Consider the following 25,278-nt stretch of genomic DNA (forward strand, 5'->3'; position numbering starts at 1 on the left):
ATGCGAGCAACCAACAATATACTTGTAAAGGAGAGCTGGACAGTGAGCAGTAAGGCTACTTCCTGTCATGGGTAGTTAGACTCCATGTTGCCTATTCCATTTTTGCTCTTGGTGCATTTACACAGGCAGCAGGGAAGAGTGCCACTGGGCATCATTCTATCCACATTGGTGGTGTCTACATGCTCGGGCTCTCACCAGTGAGCTGATGTGTTAAGTGGCGCTCTTATGGTGATTGGCTTAGTACATGCCTATCGTGTCTAAAAACCCGAGTTTCATCCCAAGTACTCAATGTAATGTACCCAGGATTACACAGTCTGTAATCTTTGATTTAGAGTGGTAGATTCAAGAAAGTCATAAGTTCAAGACCAGCCTTTTCTAAATAGTGAATTTTAGGCCAGCCTGGGTTAGAGGCCTTTTTCATCAACAAAACATAACAAATAATCAATGAAAAAACAAAAATAATAAACTGAAATAGAAGATCTGTTGATGGAAGGAGAGTGTATAGAAGCTGACTCTGCCAGTAACAGGTTGACTGAATTGCAGAGGTTGGCCACATGCCCATATATATGTATGTGATTAGCACAAATTGAACTTGGTGAATTACTTAGGGAGACTAAAAGAGCACAGAGCTGGTAAGGAGTGGAGAGATATGAATGGAATCAAGAGAGTTAGGGTGATGAGTGGAGATGAATATGATCAAAATACATTTTATGGAATTCTCAAAGAATCACATATTTTATTAAAAACGATGAGGGAACAGTGAGCAGATAAGACGCACTGCCATGCCTTGTGCAGCCACTGCCTTCCTCTTATCTCTTGGCACCTCGAGAGTAGTTACACCATGAAGCACTAGACCCCTTTTCTTGTCGGTTCATGTTGAGGGTTTATACAGGGTTGGCCAATTTAAAGGAACTGTTTTTTTTTTTTTGGTCTAACGTTCATGTGACAATTTCATTTAGAATAACTTAGACTCTGAGTCATCACAGAAGGCACAAGCATAAGTCACCTCTCAGTGTGGGTCCTTGATGATCAGAGTCACTTGCTGAGAGGTACCTGGTAGGATGAAGATGTTGGAGAAAGGCTGTGTTTACTAATTCAGAGACCTTCTACAACTTATTTTGGAAGAAATACATAATTGGAGTCAGGGATAAAGGCACAGCATCTATCTCTTTGCTTATATCTGGCAGGGACTTTGATCAGAGCATCATGGATATGCCTAACATGGTACCCAAGGTTAAAAAGTTAGAGGAATACACAGCTGCTTACCTTCTGAACCTACTTAAAGTGATACCATATGTCCTGCATGAGCTGTGAAATATCCCGGATAAGAAAAGAATGAAATTAAACAACCACTGGTCACTGTTGTGTAGCACACTAAACACTTGCTCAGGATTCAGTCATTCTTGTCTAATTGAATTGTTTTTACATTTCACAAACATCATAGAACACTTGTACAATCCATGTGCTTTTCCTTAGGGTTTAACATATCTTTTACACCGATAAGACTCCTGGGGGTCCTTATGAATTTTTAGTTCACTGGTGCAAAGATGTGATCACAGTGGGATTGCATAGATTTCACTGTGTCATGATGCTCTAACTGGGATTTGAACGCTGCGTATCAGTCACCACACCAACGTAACATAGTCACATTGCTCTTCCTTCTCTATTGTCACATCTGCACTAATTTAGACTTTACCTACATCATATGACCATAATAGTCTTTATCTACATCATCATGTGATGCATAATTAATTGGACACTGACACAGTGATCTTCCTGAAGCACCATTCTAATTACAGTGACTTACCTGAAAATAAATAAGGAGATCAAGTGACAAACACTCAACTATGTGAAGCTGACATAACTTTCCCTGTTGTGACTGCATTCCCTGTTTCTGCAGTACTAAAGAAAAGGACCATCAAAACAACCGTGATCCCACTTGATACGGATGGACCTCAGATTATGTCCGGTACCTCCAAAGAAACATACATTAAAACAGAAGGTACTGAGGGAATTATGTTCAGTTATGTATAATAGATGCCCTTTATACTATGCACTATTTATAAATCTATAGAGATGTTTTGCTGTAGTTTTTAGTGTGTAGATACTGTTAATTTGTCTAGCTTATCTGTAGAAATACAACCACAGAATTTAAATAGGATAAATAGGTTTAAAGGTTAAAGGTAACCTTTGCCTTTCATTAAGTAGTGGTAAACCATAGGAAACCTGAGACTTTCCTATGAATGAGTATGGCTTCACCTGGGGTAGGCATGAATGACTGAGCCACCCTCTCAGTCACTTTGTCCCAGACATGGATGATGCAGATGTGGAAAGTCTCAAGAGTGATCTGTTTAATGTCCAGAATCTCAAGAATGAGGATGAAATTTGAATTAGATAAAGGCATTTCTAGTCAGGTCCATTGGGAGAGAGCCCTAGGCATGGTCATCTTAGACCTTGTACTTGGGAGGCCAAGGGAGTGGGAAAGATCAGCAAGGACACAGAAACCTGTGTGCTTTTCCTCTTTCCAATGCATAATAGTTAACACTGGCAGGGTTAAGGGTGCTTTGCTCCTGGTTCTGTTATTTAAAGACTGTATTTCCAAGAACACATAGACTGTTCTTCCTCTGCCACTCCCAATGCACAAGCGTTGGAATGTTGTTATACCTCTCCTTGGAAATTTTGTTAGGATTACTTTCCCAGAGGCAGTGGGCAAAGAAAGGTTTAGTTTGCCATATAGTTTGAGTTTGGAGTCCATAATTGGGAAGCAGTAGAGGCAGAAACTTGAGGGAGAGTGACCTTGCAACCAGAGCCCAGAAGCAAAGAAAAATGAATGAATGTACTCTCCTGACTTTTCTTACTTTTATACTGCCCAGAATCCCATCGAAGGGAATGCTCGTACCCATAGGGAACAGCTCTTCTCATCTAACTTAATCTAATCAAGATAAACCCCAAGGGCATGCCCAGAGGACACAGACCTCATCAGTTTGACAGCTGGGTTTCAGCATCATGGAGCCTATGAAGTGTTGTTTTTCACTTTTGAGTATAACCTGTATCAGGGCCAATTTATCTATAGGGAACAACTTTCTCTCCTTACCAGAACCCATAGGTAAATGTCTTATAGTGTGATCCCAATGATGCCCGAGAAACAGGTTCTCTCTCTTTTTCTCCCAGGTCTTGTAGCAGCACTTCATGGACCCCACAGGGTGGAGTAGCTAAAGAGACCCAAGAATGGCTTTTTGTTCTGTCAAAACCCCAAGGCTACAATGTCCTGGGAGTAAGGGCTCAGTGTATGACTTTAGCTCTTTTATTTCTTTTTCTTTTTTTAGTTTCTCAAGATCTCTGTGTATTTGCCATGACTATCCTGGAACTTCTTTGTAGACCAGAATGGCCTTGAATTCATGGAGATCTGCCTGCCTCTGCCTCCTGAGAGCTGGGATTATAGGTGTGCACCTACCATCTGGTGACTTGAACTCTTTTGTAGGCAGTGTTCCTCACCTCAGACTGACATACAGGATGGCCGAGACAAGGGAGATTAGAGGTCTGACGTCCATCTTAGATCCTGAACTCTAGCACACACTTGGCCCCATTTCAGAAATTCTTGGTTTAGCCTTCAATATTGAGAACATTCAACATTCAGTTCCTAGGACTAAAGGACTATAGGCACTTGGGTATCGGCTATCTTGGCACCTATCTGGTCACAGGGCTGTGTCTGTCCTCTGTGCTGTCACCATTTGTATCTTTCACTTGTTATAGGCTTTCCTGACTTGTCTTCTTTAGGGGAAGGAGTTCATAATCTCAGAAATGAGTTTCCTGTGTCTTCCTTGGAGCCTCTTCATTAGGCTCGAGGCCCTTGATCCCCACAAGTGTGTTGGCTTCTCCTGCATTCTCTCATTCTTTAGCTGTGTTTGGCTCCACCATAACAGGCAGTGTTTGTAGAATTAATGCATTGTGTTACTCACTGTATACTCTGGGTCTCCTGCTTGTGAGTAGCGTGTCCTACAGAGCCCCATGACCCCACCTCTAGCCGCACACACTTCATATCCCTCATTACAGTTTCTTGCCCTTTATCCTTCTCCAGAAATTTCCCTATTTCCTGGGTGCCATGTTCATTCTGCGTTCTGTGCCTGGCTATCCTTAGAGTCTTGGAGGTTCTTTTCCACTAATTATTTAGTGCCTGACACTGTATAGTAGAACACACTGTCCACAGAATATAGCCTAACCCTCTGGCATGCTCCCATACTCAGTCCAGATAGTTCTTTGCCTTTTGTATTATCTCTAATTATCTCTTCCTCACCAAACTCACCGGACAGGAAAGGCCATTGAGAGCAAAGATATCAAATCTTAGTAGTTTATCTGGTTCAGTCCTGGATCTGGTAGGCACAGCTAAAGGGCTCCTGATGCCTAGCTGTATGGCATGGATATGTGAAGAGAGAAGAAAAGGCTGGACTCAGTCAGCCAGAGGAAGTCCCATAAACAGGGCAAGACTGTATATTAGAAGAACAATAAACCCAGAAAAGGTTGTCCCAAACCTTAGGGATTGTAAGGAAGAAGGTGAAGGAGTGACTGGCATGTGGTCATCACATTGGCCCTCATGAAACTCTCAGTGCTATGACACAAATTAGGAAGGTATCTTGTCTGAAATTTGACCCAACACTCCACTTTCTCTCCACTAGTAACTGGGCTGGAGGCAGCCTGTCCTGTACAGAATGCCTCTTTTGCATGGGAGGACAGAAACCCCACTGAGTTATCTCTCTCCTTATAGCTTTCCCTAAATGAAGTAAAATGAAGGTGCGTATCCTTGACATTGACCTTGTGAAAAAAAGTCCCTACTTATTTTTGTTGTATTTGCAATTTCCTTAAAGACTTGTGCCAGCTGTACAAAGCTTACATGTATACTACATGGCCTAGAAATATTATGAAGTTAAGATTAAAACATACATGCATAATTTACAGGCCATTATCTGTTTTGGTTTATTTCCACAAAATATGTATGAAGTATGATAAAATCTTAAATTTGATCATTATTTACACACTTACAGGCCATATGGTGAGTTCTGTTTGAGAGATTTGCAACCAAGATCAACATACCATTTCAAATAGCTTTATAAGATTTATCATTGAGGTAATTAATGGCTCAATGAGAAGAATACTTACTGAAAATGCAGTAGATCTGAGCTTGAATCTGCTCACACACATACAAAAAAATTGGACAGAACTGTTCATATTTGTAATCCCATGCTGTTGAGTGAATAGACCGTAGTATTTCTAGTGCTTGCTAGCTGTCATCCTATCTACGGCATCTGTGAGAGACCCTGTCTGAAAGAAAGGAGAAAGGGTGATACATCATGGTATGCCATGCCCTCTTTTAGCTCTCATATTTTAATTGTCAGGCACTTACACACACACACACACACACACACGATACAATTACCTGAAATACATTTTACGTTACTGCAACAGTCTCATAACCAACTTCTATTACTATTGCAATAAGGTCAAGTATTTCAAACATATCGTAAAATCCTTGAGATTCTAATCACAAAAGTTGTGATCGTCTGTGGCTTTCTCATATAGTTCCTTGCTTCTAATATACATAGCATTTCAGTTGTTGGCCTTAACCCTTAATTTCACCAATAAAGCTGCCAGACCACAAGGAGCTTAATATTAACAGAAAAGATTTTAGGAAGTAGAGTAGTCTATATGTGATTTTTACTTCATGAAAGGTCATATTCCTAGCATCTTGAATTTTCAGGTTACTTATACTTTGCTTAATTTAAATTCCCTTCCCCAAAAGGGAAGGGAGAAATGTTGTAACTGAATTATAGTTTCAAAAATTAAAACGGGGGTCAGAATCCCCTTCTCCCTGAAATCCAGGTGTGCTGTCTTTGTTTTTTGTTTTGTTTGTTTGTTTGTTTTTTTAACTTGTCACAAACCAGAGTCATTTGGGAAGAGGAAACTTCCATTCAGAAAATGCTGCCACCAGATTCACCCATAGGCAAGCCTGTGGTGCATTTTCTTCATTGATGATTGATATGTGAGGGCCCACCTCACTGTAGGCAGTGCCACCCCTATGGTGGTGTCACTGAGTGCTGTAAGAAAGTAGGCTGAGCGAGCCTTGGTGAGTAAGCATCACTCCTTCATGGCCTTTGCATCCTCTCCTGACTCTGTTCTTACCCTGTTCAGTTCCTGTCCAGAGTTCCCCCAGAAACTGAGTGTGAAGAGAGAATTGTATGCTGAAATAAACTCTTTCCTCTACAAGTTGTTTATGATCATAGTGTTTGGTCACAGCAATAGAAACCCTAAGTAAGACACTGTGTAAACTATTAAGGAGCATGGGATTATGTCATTTGCAGAACATAGATGTAAGTGAATATACTTGCCATGTTAAATGTCTTATGTTCATTGAAAAAGGCAAGTCCCAGGTAATTTCTTTCATTTGAAGGACTAGGTTTTTATGTAAAAATAAAATTACATATGTGTATATGATGTGAACAAAGTAAAGGGAACTAACGAGATGGGAGGAGAAGGCGGTGGTGTGGGTGCAGTCTTACATGCAAGTGCTCTTCTGAGAGTGGTACACTATGTGATGGTACACTGTGACTATACTGTGCCAATTGAAAAGGATATATTTCTTATTCTGACTTCTGTCCAGTGTTACCTTTAAATTTGAGACATATGTTAATTTTGCTCTTTTTTGTGTGGTAATTCCATAAATGTTGGTACTTGATAGTTGATAATATCATTGTTGTCAGCTATACCCAAATTGACTGTTTCCCAATTGCTCTACTAACTCAACATTGAACTTAAATTTCTGGAATTTTTGATTGATTCTTTCACATTGTACTTTGGATGAATTCTTAGATAATGTGAATTTGGAAGGTGGTTCCATGCTTCCTTTCCTTCTTTCGTCATGACTTGCAGAGTTGTGTTACTATGTACAGTTGTCTCAGTATTTCCTTAGAATTTTTTCCAGACTCCTTAGCACCAATATCTGAAACTAATCAAGCCCTTATATTACACTGTGTCTTATAGGGCTATAACACATACATGTTCTCCATGCTCCTTAGAACCCTGTAGAATACTGACAATACTCAGCACAGTATAACAAAATATAATACACGATATGCTATACTTTAGGGAATAATGTACACACAACATAGGCAAGAATATTTTCAGATATGTTCATCCTAGTAAAATTTCCCAAGTAAAATGGATACATTAGCATGGATCATAACTAGTGATAAATTCTGAGTCAACATATATGGATTGGTGGAGGTTGAAATAGATTTGAGACATGTGCCTCAGGAAGTATCAATTGTTCCCTGCTTTAAAACAGGAAGTGACAGTATTTTGTTGCTTAATCATAAAGCTTCTTTTATTAGAAAAGATAGGTTGGATCAGTGCATAATGACTTTTTCAGCCCAGCCTGCTGACCTAACTGCAGTTGAATCCCACAACTCACATGGTGAAAGGAGAAAACCAGACCCCTGAAGAGCTCCTCCTAACTCCACCTGCACACAGACACACATGCATGGTTTCCTCCAACCAGAATAAATGCAGTGTGTATTTTGAAAGACTTATTTACTTTCATGCAGTGAAAGATTCTTCCACATTGATTTAGATTCCCATTGTCTAGGAAGCCAAAAGTTCTGTTCCTCATTTCTCTTCAGTTCTTCTCTTTGCCTTAATTTGTGTGACAGTAATATAATCCACAGTTCTGGAATAAGCAGAAAGCAAACCATTCCTAACACTTTGGCTGGCTCTTAAGATTCTGTTCCTTATACTGGATCGCCTTGCCCAGCCTTATTGCAAGGGGGGTGCTTAGTCCCATGGCAACTTGTCGTGCCATGATTTGTTGACACCCACGGGAGGCCTACCCCTTTCTGAACAGAGAAGCAGAGGAGGAGTGGATTTGGGGGAACAATTAGATCAAGTCACATATGCTAGCCACATAGACTTCTATACATCCCTGGAGTAATTAAAAACAATACCATGTGTTGACAAGTTACTTTCTGTCTTTTTAGAGATACACGAAAACTCCACTACATTTTCTTCTAGAAAACAGGGAGAGCTACCCGTGATGATGGTGGAGGTAAGACTGCCTTTCCTCTCAAAGTAATATAAAAAGTTACTTTGTCCCTTACATTGTAGTCGATATGAAATTCAGTTAACAAAAGCCAGGTGCATCATGGGTTAGCTCAGGGAGAAAAGGAACTGGAATTGTGCCAGCCTGCTCCTGACTGAACTGAACATAAAAGTATGCAGTGCCATTTATCACAGTTTGTGTGAGAGGATAGTTTCTCCTGAAGAAAAGGGTTCCTCTTTAGATGCGTGTATAATTTTCACTCAGAAGTTGACAGCCACTTCTGGTTTCTAAAATCTTGATGCAGTTTATGTTCTACTTATGTTCCAAAGTTTCTGGGTTTCAGCATGGAGATGTTGAGTGGTAAGACTTCTACTGCATGAGGATTAGTGTAAATAATTGAGGCCCAGCTGGAGGAGGAATTATCTCACAGTCAGGTTATAAAGATGCAGCTTGGCTTAGGGAACATTCAGCAGAGACCAAACAAATTAATTTGGCCTTTGAACCAGCAAAAGTGGGAATGGCACAAACTATAGAGTCCTAGTTCTTCTGGGACATTGTCACATAATATACTAACACATAGGACTCTTGCCCATTTTGATTGGCATCATACTATGTCAACATGTGTTCTAAAGACCCATGTAAACAGAATTTAGTATGACCTGTGCCTCAAACTGTTTTCTTTCCTTTAAATTTCAGGTGGAGTCTAGAAAACATACCAGTATGTATTATAAAATCTCCTTGTTAAGACACATTTTAGAAAAGTATAATTACTGGGTATCCTCATGTCTAATGCACCACTGTGATCTAAGCCACCTATAGGGAAGAACTTGGATTTTGGTTTTTAAAAAAAAAGTAGTACCTGAAGTTAAAAAAAAAAAAAACTGGGGTTGTCTACTGTCACTGGATTCAGATCTGATCTCGTTAGATTGTTTGAGATGTTCTGTACCAGGCTGTGTCTAAATCTGTTTTTCCCCAAGATAGGTATCCTGATTACCCAGTCAAATCTCCTGTGACAAACTAATGAATTAACAAATTAGGATGAAAACTTTACCTACAGTATATATGTTCAAAGCCCATTACATGTGGTACATTTATTTGTTTGTGTGCTACTCTATGGAAGAATAAACCATGGCACAGAGGTAAGTGATGAGGCTGTTCAAGAATTGATCAAGAAACATTTCGTAGCCCAAGCACTTAGTAATCCCTAACTTCCAGCATCCCAGCATCTGCCTTCAATTGGTCAAAACTGCAGAGATCAGGACCCTGTAGTGACTACCACAGAGGGGAAATGCCCAGGGCATTACTTCTCATCTACATACAGACATTCCAAAGAATGAAAGGTTAGAAAGCCCACAAGCTTCTAGTCAGATCAGCGCTTCTGAGAATGGGAGACAGACACTGCATGGGGAGATGGGGCAGGGGTTTTTCACTTAGGCTTTTGCTATACATGGCTTTTTCCAGTATTCTCTATTGTCACGTTGCCATGAATTTAGACTTTACCTACACAGTCCATGTATTGCTTAACTGATTCAGTGATCCTCCTGAAGCTCCATTCTCACTCTGTTGACTGTACCCGGAAACAAGCCGTCAGATCAAATGGACAAACACACAGTTGTTAGGTTCCTCTGTTTTTCTGTCATGAGGCTGACATGACTCCCTGTTATAATGCATTCCCAGTTCCTGAATTCTTAAGGGAAATTTGTCAGGAGCAAGCTGTTGCCCCTCAGGATGTGGAAGGATCTCCCGTTCCTGAAGTAGCACACAAACAACACCAATAAAAATGGAAGGTGCTGTGGGAATTCCATAATTCTGTCCAATTGTGTATACTGTTGCAAATTATTTTCTTTCATATATAAATCTATAGAGAAGCTTAAGACTTTTTCCTATGTAGAATAATACTAATATATCTACGTCTTCAATGTATATACAACCACAGAATTTAAAATGCATCTGATGTCACCTTATTCAGTAGCATGAACTGGTGGAAACTGAGGCTCATCTTGTATGCATCAGGGTGGTTTCACCGGGTGTAGACAGGAATGGGTGAACCACCCTCTCTCATACTTTCTCTCACATGTGGGTGATGCAGATGGAGTAGGTCTGATGTTCCTCAAAGTGACCTGGTAAAGTTCCAGCGTCTCATGACTGAGGGTGAAATTCACCTTAGATAACAGTGTTCCTGGTTTGATCCAATGAGCAAGGATCCAGGGGTGGTCATGTTACACATTGTGTTAGAGGATCAGGGAGTGGGAAAGATATCAATAAGGACAAGGAAAATGAGAGGGGGGTGTCCTTTTCCTCTTTCAATGGCACAGTGGTAAGCAGAGTCTGGGGAAAGTGTACTTTGCCATTTGAAGACAGTATTTCCCAGGACATTACTCCTTTTTCAAGGGTTGCTTTTTAAAATTTAATGTTTTCCTTTTCTTTCTTGAAAACTTATACAATATATTCTGATCTTGGTTTCCCCTTCTCCATCTCTTCCCAGATTCTCCCCACCTTACCACCCATCCACTATCTTTATCTCTCACTGTAGAAAAGAAACAAGCAAATTAAAAAAGAAAACCAATATATAATCAGTGTAAAAGCACAACAAATACACACACACACACACACACACACACACACTCAAAAAAGCAACATAAAAACACCAAATCAGAAACTATAATATACTTGTAAAAGACCAGTAAGATTTTAAAAATGCTCCCCCAAAAGCAATATGAGACCCAAAAAGTCTACAAAACCATTAAGTATGTTGTGTGTTGGCCATCTACAGCTTGCATGCTTGCATTGGGTCTACCCTTAAGCGTGGTTAATATACCTAATGAGACTCTATTGGAGAAAACTGATTTTTCCCTTGAGTTTGCCAATGAAGATAGCTTCTTGGTTAGGAATGGGAGCTCCTGTTCACTTCCCCCTTTGATGCAGGAAGACACATCTTTAATCTAGATCTTTTGAGCTGGGAAAAGACAAGCAATTGAGGCATGAAGACACATGCCTTTAACTGAGAACTTGAGGCAGGAAGCCACACTTTAATCCAGCCCACACCTCCTGCTGGAAGCCTATATAAGAACATGGAAGAAGGAAGCTTTTGCTCTTTGCCTGATTGTTCTGGTCTTGTTAACAAGTGCATTCCTTCACTGGCATTACAGCCTATTTCTTCCAAAGATCCAAATTAGAAGTGGGTCTTCCTACTTCAACTTAAGAAAAAAATTCCTCACAGATATGCCCTCCATTTTGGGGGGTTAGTTCATTCCAGATGCAAACAAGTTGGCAAGCAATAACCATCACACCTTCTTAAGCAATAATGCCAAGAAGAGTTCATTAGTCATCCCACCTCAGCTAACCTAATAGATATAATCTCACACTTCCATGCCCAGTATTGGGTATCATCCAATTGACTGTTTGACTGTTGAGATTCACCATGATTGTGCCCATTAAGTATTGAGTTCACTTTGTGTACTAACACGATAGAGCCATTCTGTCTGGTGAAGGACAACATTCTCTCTTATACTCACAGAAACCTGTAGATGATAGTCTATTGTAGGCAGAGTTTCTCTGGGTGCTAGCAGCAGCTTCATAAAAACCACATTGAGCTTTAACATAAATTATAAATGTTTACCCAATAGCTCAGGCTTATTACTAACTAGCTCTTACAACTCATTCCTATTAATGTATATTCTCCCATGAGGCTTAGCGCTTTTACGTCTATCCAATTAGGTATGTCTGACTCGTTCTGCATCTGGCTGGCAACTCCTCTGACACCACCCTTCCATATCCCATCATTCTCAATTTGGCTTTCCCACCTAACTTTTACCTGTTCAGCTATTGGCCATTTAGCTTGTTTATTAAACCAATCACACCAACATATATTCACAGTGTACAAAAGGATTATTCAAGAGCAGTCTAGCAGTTAGGGTCCAATGAAGCAGGCAGAACAGAGCCCTTCCCTTTCTTCCTTCAGGACTTGTAGCAGTCCATGCATAGTCCTCTGTTCACTGTTAACTCCTGCTTCACGTGGCACCAACAGGGTAGAGTGCTGGGTAAAATGGATGTTTACTCTGACAGAACTACCACGTCTCCTATATACTGGCAAGGAAGGGACTAGTGTTAATGGGTAGCTCATTTCCAGCCTATGCGCCTCATCCTGGACTGCCATGCAGGATGACTGAGGTGTAAAGAAGGTCAGAGACGTGTCCATCATCCTTGAGCCTCTGACCTTATGAGTGAGCAGGGATCTGATCTCTGACCCCTACCTTGGCTCTTTTTCATGCATTCTTGATTCTGATTCCAAGATACAGATGGTGCCTTAGGAAGTTCCCATAAGCTAATACCCATGTTCCAAGGGCTAAAGGACATGAGCAATTGGGGATCCACCTTCTTGACACACATCTTGCTACAGGCTGTGTCTGTCCTCTATGTTTTGTATATTTATGACTTTCTCCTGGAGTATCTGACATGGTGGTCTTTGGGTGGAAATGAGTTCATATCTGACAAGTGTGTTTCCTCCAGGCTCTCATCTCTTTGGTAGGTTGATGGACTTTGATCTTTACAAGTCTGTCTGATCTTCTGCATTGTCTCATTGAACAACTCTGGGCTTGGCTCCTTCTCACAGACAATCTCAGTAGCCTTAATACATTGTGTCTCCTCTCCTTAAACTCAGCAGCTATTGCTTCTGAGCAAGGTGTCCCTCCTAGACCTAGGAGCAGTCTCTACCCCCATTATCTTCTTCCTCCCTTCTCTGGTGCATTCCTCTGGGATCATGGGTCCTGTAGACACTGCACCTGGTAATGCATCAAGGTGTGTGATATCCTTTCTACCTGGGAACATTGAAACATTGCTCAAAAGAATGCCCAACTGAGTCTCTTATGTCCCATGTCTCTTTTATTCCATAATTTTCTCTCCCTCACTAAGCTCATCAGAGTCACAAGACAACTTGGAGAGAAGAAGACAAAACAGAAACCTTCTCTGGAGACTGCATGCCCAGAAAGACGGTTGAATCTTAATAGGTTATCTGACTCATGCCCTTGCCTTGTGGGTAGAGGTGAAACCTTGCTGTTGAACAGCTGATACACTTGAATATGAAAAAAGAGAGGGAAGAGTTGAGTCTAAAATCAGCTAGGAAAGGTCTCCTAATCAGATTAGTGTAAAAGAACAACTAAATTACATTAAAAAAACCTGAAAAAGTTTGTCCCAAAATTTATGGAAAGTGACAAAGCCAAACCACTGACTTTTGATGGTCAATTTGGAACTCTCGAACACCTAATGCTCTGACCCCAATTAGTGCAATGTCTGCTAACTTCCTTGACACTGTGTCTACTTTATACCCATCTGTAGCTGTGCTGCAGGCAGCCTCATGTACAGACACCCTCATTTTGCATGGAAATGCAGAAGCCTCTGAGAAGTGTCCACCTTTATAGTGCTTTTTTGAAGACAAAACACATGGCCTTCACCTAGGCCTTGCCAAAAATGTACGACTTCTGTGCATGGATCTGGCTACCACTTTATGTCTGAGACTAAGTGGTGGGATGAGTTAAGGGTCCTGGGTGAGCTTTCAAAAGATGGTCCTAGTATTGGCCTCCATAACCTGTTTGGTGTGGCATAGTCACACAGGGTGAAGAGTGAGTATCATGGGTCACAGTCAGCAAAAGGGCTGACACATGTGCTGCCTTTCTGGGTCTGGGCCTGCCGATGGGTGGAATGGAAGGAGAGAAGTGATTCAGACTCATAAGAGAGTTGATAAATCTGCCTGGGTCTGGGCATAGAGAGGCTTCATGGGTGGGCAGCACATTATGATAGAACAGGTTTAGAATAGGTTTAGAATACTCCAGAGAGCTGGGTATGGGGCACTTACCTGTGTCCATACCTGAATTGGCATTAGGTTGAGGGTCCCTCATAAAGCTAGGCAGGAAGGACAATGGAGGATGACCCCTGCCAATACCACCACTGAGGGATCTGACACTAGGGGATCAGAATGGAGGGCAAGTGGTAACTGAGTGTGTGGACTAATGCAGGATAGTGCATACCCTCCTCTCGCATCCATGTGCATGAACACTTACCTGCAGCCAAGCAAATGAATCTAATCCACACCTATGATCAAACCTACACTCACACATGCACATTCATGCATACCCATGAACAAGAAATCTGAATGGCATGTGGCACAATTGCAATAAATTCATAACCATTTCTGGTTAAAGATGTAGTCAAGTCAATTATTGCCAAATATCATGCCACCATCGGGAAACTTAATCACTTGCATGATTTGCTTGTATTCCCAGATCATTGCACATTGCAGAGATTGTTGATTCCTTGGGTCTCTATTGCATTGGAACTGATTTATGTAACATTTCACTTGCTCAATTTGAGTGTTTATTTCACTCATAAGACCGTCAATCATTAGAAAGCAATTACCTACACAATATTGAGAAAATCTAAAGTTCTCGTTGTTGGTTTAGCTGATTTTATGAACATCACATGAACCCACTAAAATTGATATACTTATGATATGAAATGGATACATAAATATTGTCTCCTTCTGAAAATATGAAATAAAGAAGCAAAATACATTAAATATATAGATTTCCATTAATGAAATGAAATGTTTAAAACTCCTCTCCATGTCCTTTGAAGAATGGAAATTATCATTTCAACAATGCTTGAGTTTGCTAGACAAATCTTTTTAAGAAATTTTTTATTCATTCCACATATTGACCACAGATACCTCCTTCATCCCTTCTGCTCTGCCTCTAGCCTTTCCCCACAGCCTACCACTCATCTCCTCCTTCAAAAATGTATGGCCTCCCATGGAGAGTCAGCAAAACCCAGAACATTCAGCTGAGGAAGGTCCAAGCCCCACACCCTTTCATCAAGGCTGTGCAAGATGTCCCACATTAGGCAATGGGCTCCAAAAAGCTAGCTCATGCTCCAGGGATAGATCCTATTCCTACAGTCAGGGTGCAGTGAAACACACCAAGCTACACAAATATCTCACCCCCACCGAGGGCCCAGTACAGTCCCATGTAAGGCTCCACAGCTGTGGGTCCAGAGTTAATGAGTTCCCACTAGCTTGGTTCAGTTGTTTCTCTAAGTCTTCCCATCATGGTCTTGATGCCCCTTGATCATAGAATCAATCTTCCCTCTCATCGACTGGACTTCTGGAACTCAGCCTGGTGCTTAGCTCTCTGCATGGGTTTCTATCAGTTATTCACTGAAGGCTCTATGATGACAGTTAGGGCTTTTCACCAATCTGATCACCAGGGTAGGACAACTCAGGCACCCTTTCCACTATTGCTAGTAATCTTAGCTGGGGTCATGCCTGTGGATTCCTGGGAACTTCCCTGACCAGGTTTCTCCCTATCCATACCATAATGTCTCCCTCTATCAAGATATCTCTTTCATTGCTCTCCCACTCTGCCCCTGTTCCAGTTCCACCATCCCATTCCCCTATGCTCACATCCCATACAACTACCCTCCATTGTCCCCCATAACCCCCAGTTCACTCAGGAAGTCTCATCTATTTCCCTCTCCCAGGAATTCCTTGCATCCCTCTTAGGTCCTCCTTGTTACCTAGCTTCTCTGGTATGTACTCACTCATAAATGGATACCAGAAGTAAAGAAAAGGGTAACCAAACTACAACCCACAGCTCCAGATAAGATATACAAATATTTTAATATTTGCATATTGATGTTATTCCTTTTCACCAGCCTCACTGGTTATGTTGATGGACAATTTTTGCATCCAACTGAACTTTCAGATGTGCTAACACCTGCTGAATGGATGTCACTCTGGATTCAAAGTTGCCTATTTCATCTTTCAAAATGGTCTTTGCTTCTCCTAGTAGTTCATGGGTTTTTTTCTTGAGAGTGGCTAATGAAAGCACTCTCATATATCACTAGGCATTTATCTGCCAACATTCTATCGTTACACATCTTCTAAGTCCTGGAGTTTCTTTTGTATTTCTAGTTCTGCTCTTAGCTTGTGATTCTCTTCCTAGTCCGTGCAAATTTCTTTATGTTTTTTGATCTTGGAGTAAAATGCTGACATCCTATACAGCTGCTTCCTTCATAGTGATTCTCTTCTTTCCAAGTTGAGAGTTTCATGTGAGACTTTTACTACATAAAAGATTGTATTCCTGCCGTCCTCATCTGTCAACTCTTACCTGAAATTGGAATGATAAAAATTGTAAACACAAACACTAAAGTTTAAACACAAGTTTGGCCACAGGGAAGGATAAAATTCTTCTTTCCAAGGAAATCGATGCCTTCTCTAAGCCCAATGACCTGGATTTGAAACTCAGAACACACCTGGCAAAAGGGGAGGAACAGATCCCACAAGCTATCCACTGACCTCCACACCCAAAATGAGACTTCACAAGTGGCCCTAAACAGAATACATGTGAAAATGTTAATTTAACAATACACAATCAAAGACAGATTATTTTATGTTGCTTTGGGTGTCCACTGTCTAGAAATGCAACAAATCTCTTACTCATATCTCTCCTGGTCTTTCTCTGCTTTAATTTCCTTCAAGGGAAGACGGTTCAGCAGCTGCCCAACCATCCTGTTCAGTAGGTCTAGTCACATGTCCTAAGTCCATGCACTTTTACCCACATCAAGTAAGGATACTACATAGGTAGGAAGCAGGACCAAGAGCTGACAGTCTGCAAGCTCATGACTTTCTGTCCCCCTAGGTTTAACGGAAAATGATGACACACTTAGACCAGATGGCCGCACAGAAGAAAATCCCTTGGAGGTAAGAGGGCCTTTTTCTCTCTAAAGTAGAAAGGTTACTTTAGTGATCTTATGTTTCAGAGGATATCCCACTGAACAACAAAACTGAGCAGGCATCATGGGTATTAGAGAGTTAGTTTGGAAGGGGAGAAGAAGAATTGTACCAGCCTGTTCCAAACTGAATAGAGCATCAAAGCATCCAGTGTTAATTATCAGTCTTGTGAGCAGGCTTTTTCTTCTGGAGAAAAAAGATCCTCTTAGATAAAACTTAAAGTTTTGGTTTAGAAGTTGTCAGGCACTTCAGATCCCCTCAATTTCCATGCAGTACGTTCTACAACAGTCATATGGAGCAATCTTCCTATGTCCAGTGTAGGGATGCTGAAGGTTAGACTTTTAACACGTGAGCATTAGTGTAAATAATTGAGGCTACATTGTGGCAGGGTTAATTTCATAGCAGGATCATAAAGATGCTCCAGCATGTTGCAGTGTGGCTTAGGGAACACGCAGCAGAGACCAAACAGATAGTGCCTCTTGATCTGGTGTGGGAACCAGCAAAAGTGGGAAGGGGTACAAGTGAGGAACACCAGTTCTTTTGTGACACCATCATATATACTAAAGCAGAGTCTTTTATTTGAAGACTCTTTCCCACTTTGATTGGCATTATATCATGTTCATATGTGTTTCAATGACCCATGCAAACAGAACTCATCATGACCTAGGCCACAGACTGTTTTCTTTCTTTTATGTTTCAGGTGCGTTGCCGCAGCCAAAGAAGGAGTATGTATTATGGAATCTCTTCCTTAAGACACCCTTTACAAATGAATTTTATAAATACTGGGTATCCTTATATCTAAGCAGCCACTGTGATTTATGCCACCTATTGGGAGCATTTGGACTGTATTTTTTTTTAAAGTGGACCCCTAAGTTAAAAAAAAAAATAGTGGAGGCATTTGTCCATATGCACTGGATTCAGCTATGATGCCTGTAGTTAGTCTGGAATGGTGTATACCAGGCTACATCTAAATCTGTTTTCCCCAAGATAGGTATCTCAATTGCTCAGTCCAATCTACAGGGACAAGCTGTTGAATTACCATATTAGGATACACGCTTGACCTAAAGTATATATGTCAAAGCCCATCACATGTAGTACATTTATTTGTTTGTGTGCTACTCTATGGAAGAATAAACCATGGCACAGAGGTAAATGATGAGGCTGTCCATGCAGATCAAGAGACCTTCTATAGCCCGAGGTCTTGGTAATCCCTAACTTGCAACATCCCAGTATCTGCCTTCAATAGGTCAAAACTGCAGAGATCAGGACCCTGTAGTTACTACCACAGAAGGCAAATGCCCAGGGTATTGTTTCTCATCTACCTACAGACATTCAGAAAAATGAAAGGTTAGAATGCCCACAGGCTTCTAGTCAGATCAGTGATCTGAGAATGGGAGACAGACAATGCATGGGGTGATGCGGCAGAGGTTTTTCCCTTAGAGTTTTACAGTACAGTACAGTACTGATTTGGAACACACACACACACACACACACACACACACACACACACACACACACACACACACACACACACAAACAGTTAGTTAGAAGAGTAGCCATGCTTTGAAAGAGGGCAAGGAAAGGTTTATGGGTATAGAGGAGGGTTTTCATTGAGAAACAGGCGTGGGAAATGATGTCCTTATTATAGTATCAAATAGGAAAGAAAGATTTTTTAAAGAAATAGTTAGATATGATTGTTTTTGCTTTCTCTTATATTTCTTTTGTCATGTTTGGTTGTTTCTTTCAGAAATTTTTATTTCAAGTGGGAGACAGATAGGGAGTGCATCCAGATGAGGGGGGGGTTGGGAGGAACTGGCAGGATCAGGGGGAGATGAAACTATAATTTAGGAATATTGTATGAAAAAATCTGTTTCCAACAAAAGGGAAAAAATGAAAAATTAAAAAATTCTCTCATGCAAATTTAAGATCACGATTTTAATAGAACAAAAATAAATGTAATATATATAAAAAATAATTACAAGATTTAGTAAATAGACAACATTAGCATGAGCACAAAAGAGACACTCATCTAAACAATAATATCCACTAGGAACTCCAGTTACCACGTGTCTCTGGATCTGTGCTGAAGCATTTACTTAATAGAAGGACGTTTTTTAAAGATATATTTATTTTCATTTTGGGTATACAAGTGTTCACCTGCATAAATGTATGTGCACCATTTGTAGCTATGATACATATGCAGACTCAAATTAGCTGTATGGTTTCTAGCAACTGGAGTTATAGACTGTTTTGAGCTGTTTTTTCTGTGATAGAAACCAACCAGACCTGTGTCCTCTACAGGAACAGCAGGGGATGTTAACCTCTGGTCTCCTTAGCTCCTGGCAACAGGTTTTTAAATGTGAGCTAGACTCTGGGCTCCAAGGGTCTTCTGCTCACTGGTAGTCAGTGTCCATACTGCCTGTGAGTGGAAGCACTAGGGGGACCACAGGCAGCAGGTAGGAGTGAGAAGAGCATCGTTATTTGCAAAATGGTTTCTGTATATTTGCTCAGGCATGTGCTATGAAGGCCTTTGGCAAAGAAGAGCTAGTTCTTGAGAGAGAATGTGGTTATTGCATACCTACCATTTCTAAGGCCTTGGGTTTGAGCTCCCAGTATGCAAAAGATGTGCTGTGGTTGTATAGCTTTATAAACCTCCTTCAGAGGTGCCGATGGGAGAATTTTAAGTTCAAAGTCATCTATTTCTACAAAGTGGCATTGAGATCACTGTGGGCCAGAGACCGTTTCTCTGAAAAAAAGTGAAAAGAAAACAACAGAGGGGAGTAGGACTTCGTCCATTGCCCGTGTGTCTGTGTGTGGGAAAAGATTCTGGAGAAACAGAACTTTCATGAAGAATAGATGAACAGCACCTTGCAAACTCACATGTAGCCTGTGTAGACTACCATTCTTTTAGCTGAACTCAGTTCAGACTGTCCACACAGTTTCAGGGGACATCTGTCACCTACAATGGCACCAGGCTGCTTTTCCAGCCTCTTCCTGTAGAGGGTTTATCCAGGTTTGGTGAGATTAAAAGAGTTTCCTTTCCTCCCATCCTCCACGTGACAGCTTGGTTTAGATTGACTTGGAGCCTGGAAGCATTGGTATCCTCCCAATTTTGTTCCGGAGGTTCAGACTCTGTCACTGAGAGGCCGGTGACAGGTTGAGGATGATAGAGGAAGGTGCTGTTTACTGATCCAGGAATCCCACAGCTCATTTGGGAGGTAGCTCACACTTGGAGTCAGGGACTGCCTGCAGAGCATGTCTCCTGTCAGTTGTTTCTGTCAGGAGAGGTCGTCACTGGCACACAAATGCAGCTGTTACTGCTCCATTGTGTGAAATGTCACAAGTTTTCAAAGCTTCTTACCTTCCTACCTCCCATGGACAATGCCATACATTGTCCATGAGATGTACTACTATATAAGGGGCAGTCAAAGAATGAAGAATAACAGTTCTCCAGTGTTCTAGAGTAAATGCAACAGTTTGTCTGAATTCAGTTACTCCTGTGTAGCTGAAGTCTTCTGGTATCTCACAGACATCACAGGGCACTTCTGAATGCCTGTGCTTTTTCCTATAGTATATATTACAAAGATCTGTATTAGCTTAGTGAGTCCTGTGGGTAGTCCTTAAGAAATTCTTAGTGTCTTAGTGAGCAGCTGGTGAATGGAGCCATTGCAAAGGTGTCATGGGCTCTAAGAAGGATTAGAGTGATACCACTCTGCTCTGACACCACACTCACAAAGTGTGTTCAGTCATGGGGCACTTCCTTCTGCATTTCCACATAAATTAGCTTTTACTTGTCATGTTCATGTAATGCTTAACTGGTTGTACACTATTCAGTGATCCTCCTGAAGCACAATCTCACTCTGATGACTGTACCCGGAAACAAGCAATCAGATCAAATGTACAAACACACAGTTGTTAGTTTCCTCTGTTTTTCTGCCATGAGGCTGACATGAAACTCTATTCTCGATGCATTCCCAGTTTCTCCTTTATTGAAGAGAATTCAGCAGAGAGAAGCAATACCGCATACAGATGTGATGACACCAGAAATCTGTAAATTTTATTCTATAGAAATTCCTAATGAAAAAGGTATGTTGTGAATTCTGTAATTCTGTCCAGTTGTGTAATGTGGTGATAATCATTTTCTTTATATGTAAATCTAAAGAGAAGCTTAAGACTATTTCCCTATGTAGGATAATTCCAATATATCTAAGTCTTCAATGTAAACACAACTACAGATTTTAAAATGCATCTGATGTCACCTTTGGCTCTCATTCAATAGCATGAACTGTTGGAAACTGAGGCTCATTAGTATGAGTCAGGGTGGCTTCACCTGCTGTAGACAGGAATAGGTGAATCACCCTTAATCCTTTCTCCCACATGTGGGTAATGCAGATGGAGTAGAGCTGATGTTCCTAAAAGGAACCTGGCAAAGTTCTAGCATCTCATGACAGAGGGTGAGATTCACCTTAGATAACAATGTTCCAGGTATGATCCAATGAGCAAGAGTCCACTAGTGGTCATGTTATGCATTGTTTTTTCAGTTAGCAATGGGGTAAAGATTTCATTAAGGACAACAAAAATAGGAGGTATCTGTTCTGTTCCTGTTACAAGGACATAATGGAAAGTGAGCAGAGTGTGCTATTTAATGTGCTTTGCTTATCCTCTCATTGGTACACATTTCCTCAGAACATTTACTGTTTTAAGTCTGTGATACTACCAATAATTCACGGTTTGGGATGGACTTACTAGCTCTGCATTGTAACTATGCCTGCCTGGATAATTTATTCAGTTGTTGTCACAAAATCTTGTGAAGATAACCTAAAAGGGAAATGGTACATTTTCAATATAGTCTCAGCTTATAGACTGTAACACAGGGTAATTATATATACAGGCAGGAATCTGTGGCAGAGTCCCGTTATAACATGTCAGCGACCAGAAGATTTAATGCTCATGCTCAGCTTACCTTTTTATATAACCTTGATCCCTTCCTAAGCCATGATGTCATGCAGAGTTCAGTAGTCTTTCCACCTCACCTAACCTAAACTGCTCTAATCTCACACTTGCTGCCCAGTACTGGGTATCATCCAATTGACTGTTGAGATTCACCATGACAGTGCCCATGAAGTGTTGTGTTCACTTTGTGTCCTTACCTGTGATAGATCCACTGTGTCTGGGGAGGAACAGTATTCTCTCTTGTACTCTAAGGAACCTGTAGGTGATAGTCTAGCAGAGTAAGCCCAATGATAAAGGAAGAACAGAGCCCTTCCATTTCTTCCTTCAGGACTTGTAGCAGTCCATGCATAGTCCTCTGTTCACTGTTAACTCCTGCTTCACGTGGCAGCAACAGGGTAGACTGCTGGGTAAAATGGCTGTTTAGTCTGACACAACTACCACATCTGCAATATACTGGCAAGGAAGGGTCTAGTGTTAATGTGTAGCTCATTTCCAGCCTATGTGCCTCATCCTGGACTGCATGCAGGATGACTGAAGTGTAAAGGAGGTCAGAGACTTGTCCTTCATCCTTGAGCCTCTGATCTTATGAGTGAGCAGGGATCTGATCTCTGACCCCTGCCTTGGCTCTTTTTCATGCATTCTTGATTCTGATTCCAAGATACTGAGGGTGTCTTAGGAAGTTCCCATAAGCTAATATCCATGTTCCAAGAGCTGAAGGACATGAGCAATTGGGGAGCAACCTTCTTGACACACATCTTGCTACAGGCTGTGTCTGTCCTCTATGATGGTATATTTATGAATTTCTCCTGGAGTATCTGACATGGTGCTCTTTGGGCGGCAATGAGTTCATATCTGAGGAGTGTGTTTCCTCCAGGCTCTCATCTCTTTGGTAGGTTGATGGACTTTGATCTTTACAAGTCTGTCTGATCTTCTGCATTGTCTCATTGAACAACTCTGGGCTCGGCTCCTTCTCACAGACAATCTCAGTAGCCTTAATACATTGTGTCTCCTCTCCTTAAACTCAACAGTTATTGCTTCTGAGCAAGGTGTCCCTCCTACATCTAGGAGCAGTCTCTACCCCCATTATCTTCTTCCTCCCTTATCTGGTGCATTCCTCTGGGATCATGGGTCCTGTAGACACTGCACCTGGTAATGCATCAAGGTGTGTGATATCTGTTTGTCTGCTGTGAAGCTGACATAACTTTCCCTGTTGTGACTGCATTCCCTGTTTCTGCAGTACTAAAGAAAAGGACCATCAAAACAACCGTGATCCCACTTGATACAGATGGACCACATATCATCTCCGGTACCTCCAAAGAAACATACATTAAAACAGAAGGTACTGAGGGAATTATGTTCAGTTATGTATAATAGATGCCCTTTATACTATGCACTATTTATAAATCTATAGAGACGTTTTGCTGTAGTTTTTAGTGTGTAGATACTGTTAATTTATCTAGCTTATCTGTAGAAATACAACCACAGAATTTAAATAGGATAAATAGGTTTAAAGGTTAAAGGTAACCTTTGCCTTTCATTAAGTAGTGGTAAACCATAGGAAACCTGAGACTTTCCTATGAATGAGTATGGCTTCACCTGGGGTAGGCATGAATGACTGAGCCACCCTCTCAGTCACTTTGTCCCAGACATGGATGATGCAGATGTGGAAAGTCTCAAGAGTGATCTGTTTAATGTCCAGAATCTCAAGAATGAGGATGAAATTTGAATTAGATAAAGGCATTTCTAGTCAGGTCCATTGGGAGAGAGCCCTAGGCATGGTCATCTTAGACCTTGTACTTGGGAGGCCAAGGGAGTGGGAAAGATCAGCAAGGACACAGAAACCTGTGTGCTTTTCCTCTTTCCAATGCATAATAGTTAACACTGGCAGGGTTAAGGGTGCTTTGCTCCTGGTTCTGTTATTTAAAGACTGTATTTCCAAGAACACATAGACTGTTCTTCCTCTGCCACTCCCAATGCACAAGCGTTGGAATGTTGTTATACCTCTCCTTGGAAATTTTGTTAGGATTACTTTCCCAGAGGCAGTGGGCAAAGAAAGGTTTAGTTTGCCATATAGTTTGAGTTTGGAGTCCATAATTGGGAAGCAGTAGAGGCAGAAACTTGAGGGAGAGTGACCTTGCAACCAGAGCCCAGAAGCAAAGAAAAATGAATGAATGTACTCTCCTGACTTTTCTTACTTTTATACTGCCCAGAATCCCATCGAAGGGAATGCTCGTACCCATAGGGAACAGCTCTTCTCATCTAACTTAATCTAATCAAGATAAACCCCAAGGGCATGCCCAGAGGACACAGACCTCATCAGTTTGACAGCTGGGTTTCAGCATCATGGAGCCTATGAAGTGTTGTTTTTCACTTTTGAGTATAACCTGTATCAGGGCCAATTTATCTATAGGGAACAACTTTCTCTCCTTACCAGGACCCATAGGTAAATGTCTTATAGTGTGATCCCAATGATGCCCGAGAAACAGGTTCTCTCTCTTTTTCTCCCAGGTCTTGTAGCAGCACTTCATGGACCCCACAGGGTGGAGTGGCTAAAGAGACCCAAGAATGGCTTTTTGTTCTGTCAAAACCCCAAGGCTACAATGTCCTGGGAGTAAGGGCTCAGTGTATGACTTTAGCTCTTTTATTTCTTTTTCTTTTTTTAGTTTCTCAAGATCTCTGTGTATTTGCCATGACTATCCTGGAACTTCTTTGTAGACCAGAATGGCCTTGAATTCATGGAGATCTGCCTGCCTCTGCCTCCTGAGAGCTGGGATTATAGGTGTGCACCTACCACCTGGTGACTTGAACTCTTTTGTAGGCAGTGTTCCTCACCTCAGACTGACATACAGGATGGCCGAGACAAGGGAGATTAGAGGTCTGACATCCATCTTAGATCCTGAACTCTAGCACACACTTGGCCCCATTTCAGAAATTCTTGGTTTAGCCTTCAATATTGAGAACATTCAACATTCAGTTCCTAGGACTAAAGGACTATAGGCACTTGGGTATCGGCTATCTTGGCACCTATCTGGTCACAGGGCTGTGTCTGTCCTCTGTGCTGTCACCATTTGTATCTTTCACTTGTTATAGGCTTTCCTGACTTGTCTTCTTTAGGGGAAGGAGTTCATAATCTCAGAAATGAGTTTCCTGTGTCTTCCTTGGAGCCTCTTCATTAGGCTCGAGGCACTTGATCCCCACAAGTGTGTTGGCTTCTCCTGCATTCTCTAATTCTTTAGCTGTGTTTGGCTCCACCATAACAGGCAGTGTTTGTAGAATTAATGCATTGTGTTACTCACTGTATACTCTGGGTCTCCTGCTTGTGAGTAGCGTGTCCTACAGAGCCCCATGACCCCACCTCTAGCCGCACACACTTCATATCCCTCATTACAGTTTCTTGCCCTTTATCCTTCTCCAGAAATTTCCCTATTTCCTGGGTGCCATGTTCATTCTGCGTTCT

At 41.3% G+C, this 25,278-nt stretch overlaps 1 protein-coding gene across 1 annotated transcript in view; it reads left to right on the plus strand.

Annotated features, from left to right (window-relative positions):
• Window positions 1–25,278, plus strand: part of LOC143268192 (uncharacterized) — a 104,002-nt gene that overhangs the window by 24,899 nt on the left and 53,825 nt on the right. The window contains exons 13-19 of the mRNA XM_076549335.1: window positions 1,901–2,002; window positions 8,025–8,092; window positions 8,783–8,804; window positions 16,777–16,838; window positions 17,569–17,593; window positions 20,847–20,954; window positions 23,059–23,160. Coding sequence (XP_076405450.1) covers window positions 1,901–2,002; window positions 8,025–8,092; window positions 8,783–8,804; window positions 16,777–16,838; window positions 17,569–17,593; window positions 20,847–20,954; window positions 23,059–23,160 — 489 coding nt within the window. The remainder of the gene's footprint in view (window positions 1–1,900; window positions 2,003–8,024; window positions 8,093–8,782; window positions 8,805–16,776; window positions 16,839–17,568; window positions 17,594–20,846; window positions 20,955–23,058; window positions 23,161–25,278) is intronic.

This window comes from Peromyscus maniculatus, chromosome 12 (assembly GCF_049852395.1).
Source record: "Peromyscus maniculatus bairdii isolate BWxNUB_F1_BW_parent chromosome 12, HU_Pman_BW_mat_3.1, whole genome shotgun sequence".
Lineage (NCBI taxonomy): Eukaryota > Metazoa > Chordata > Mammalia > Rodentia > Cricetidae > Peromyscus > Peromyscus maniculatus.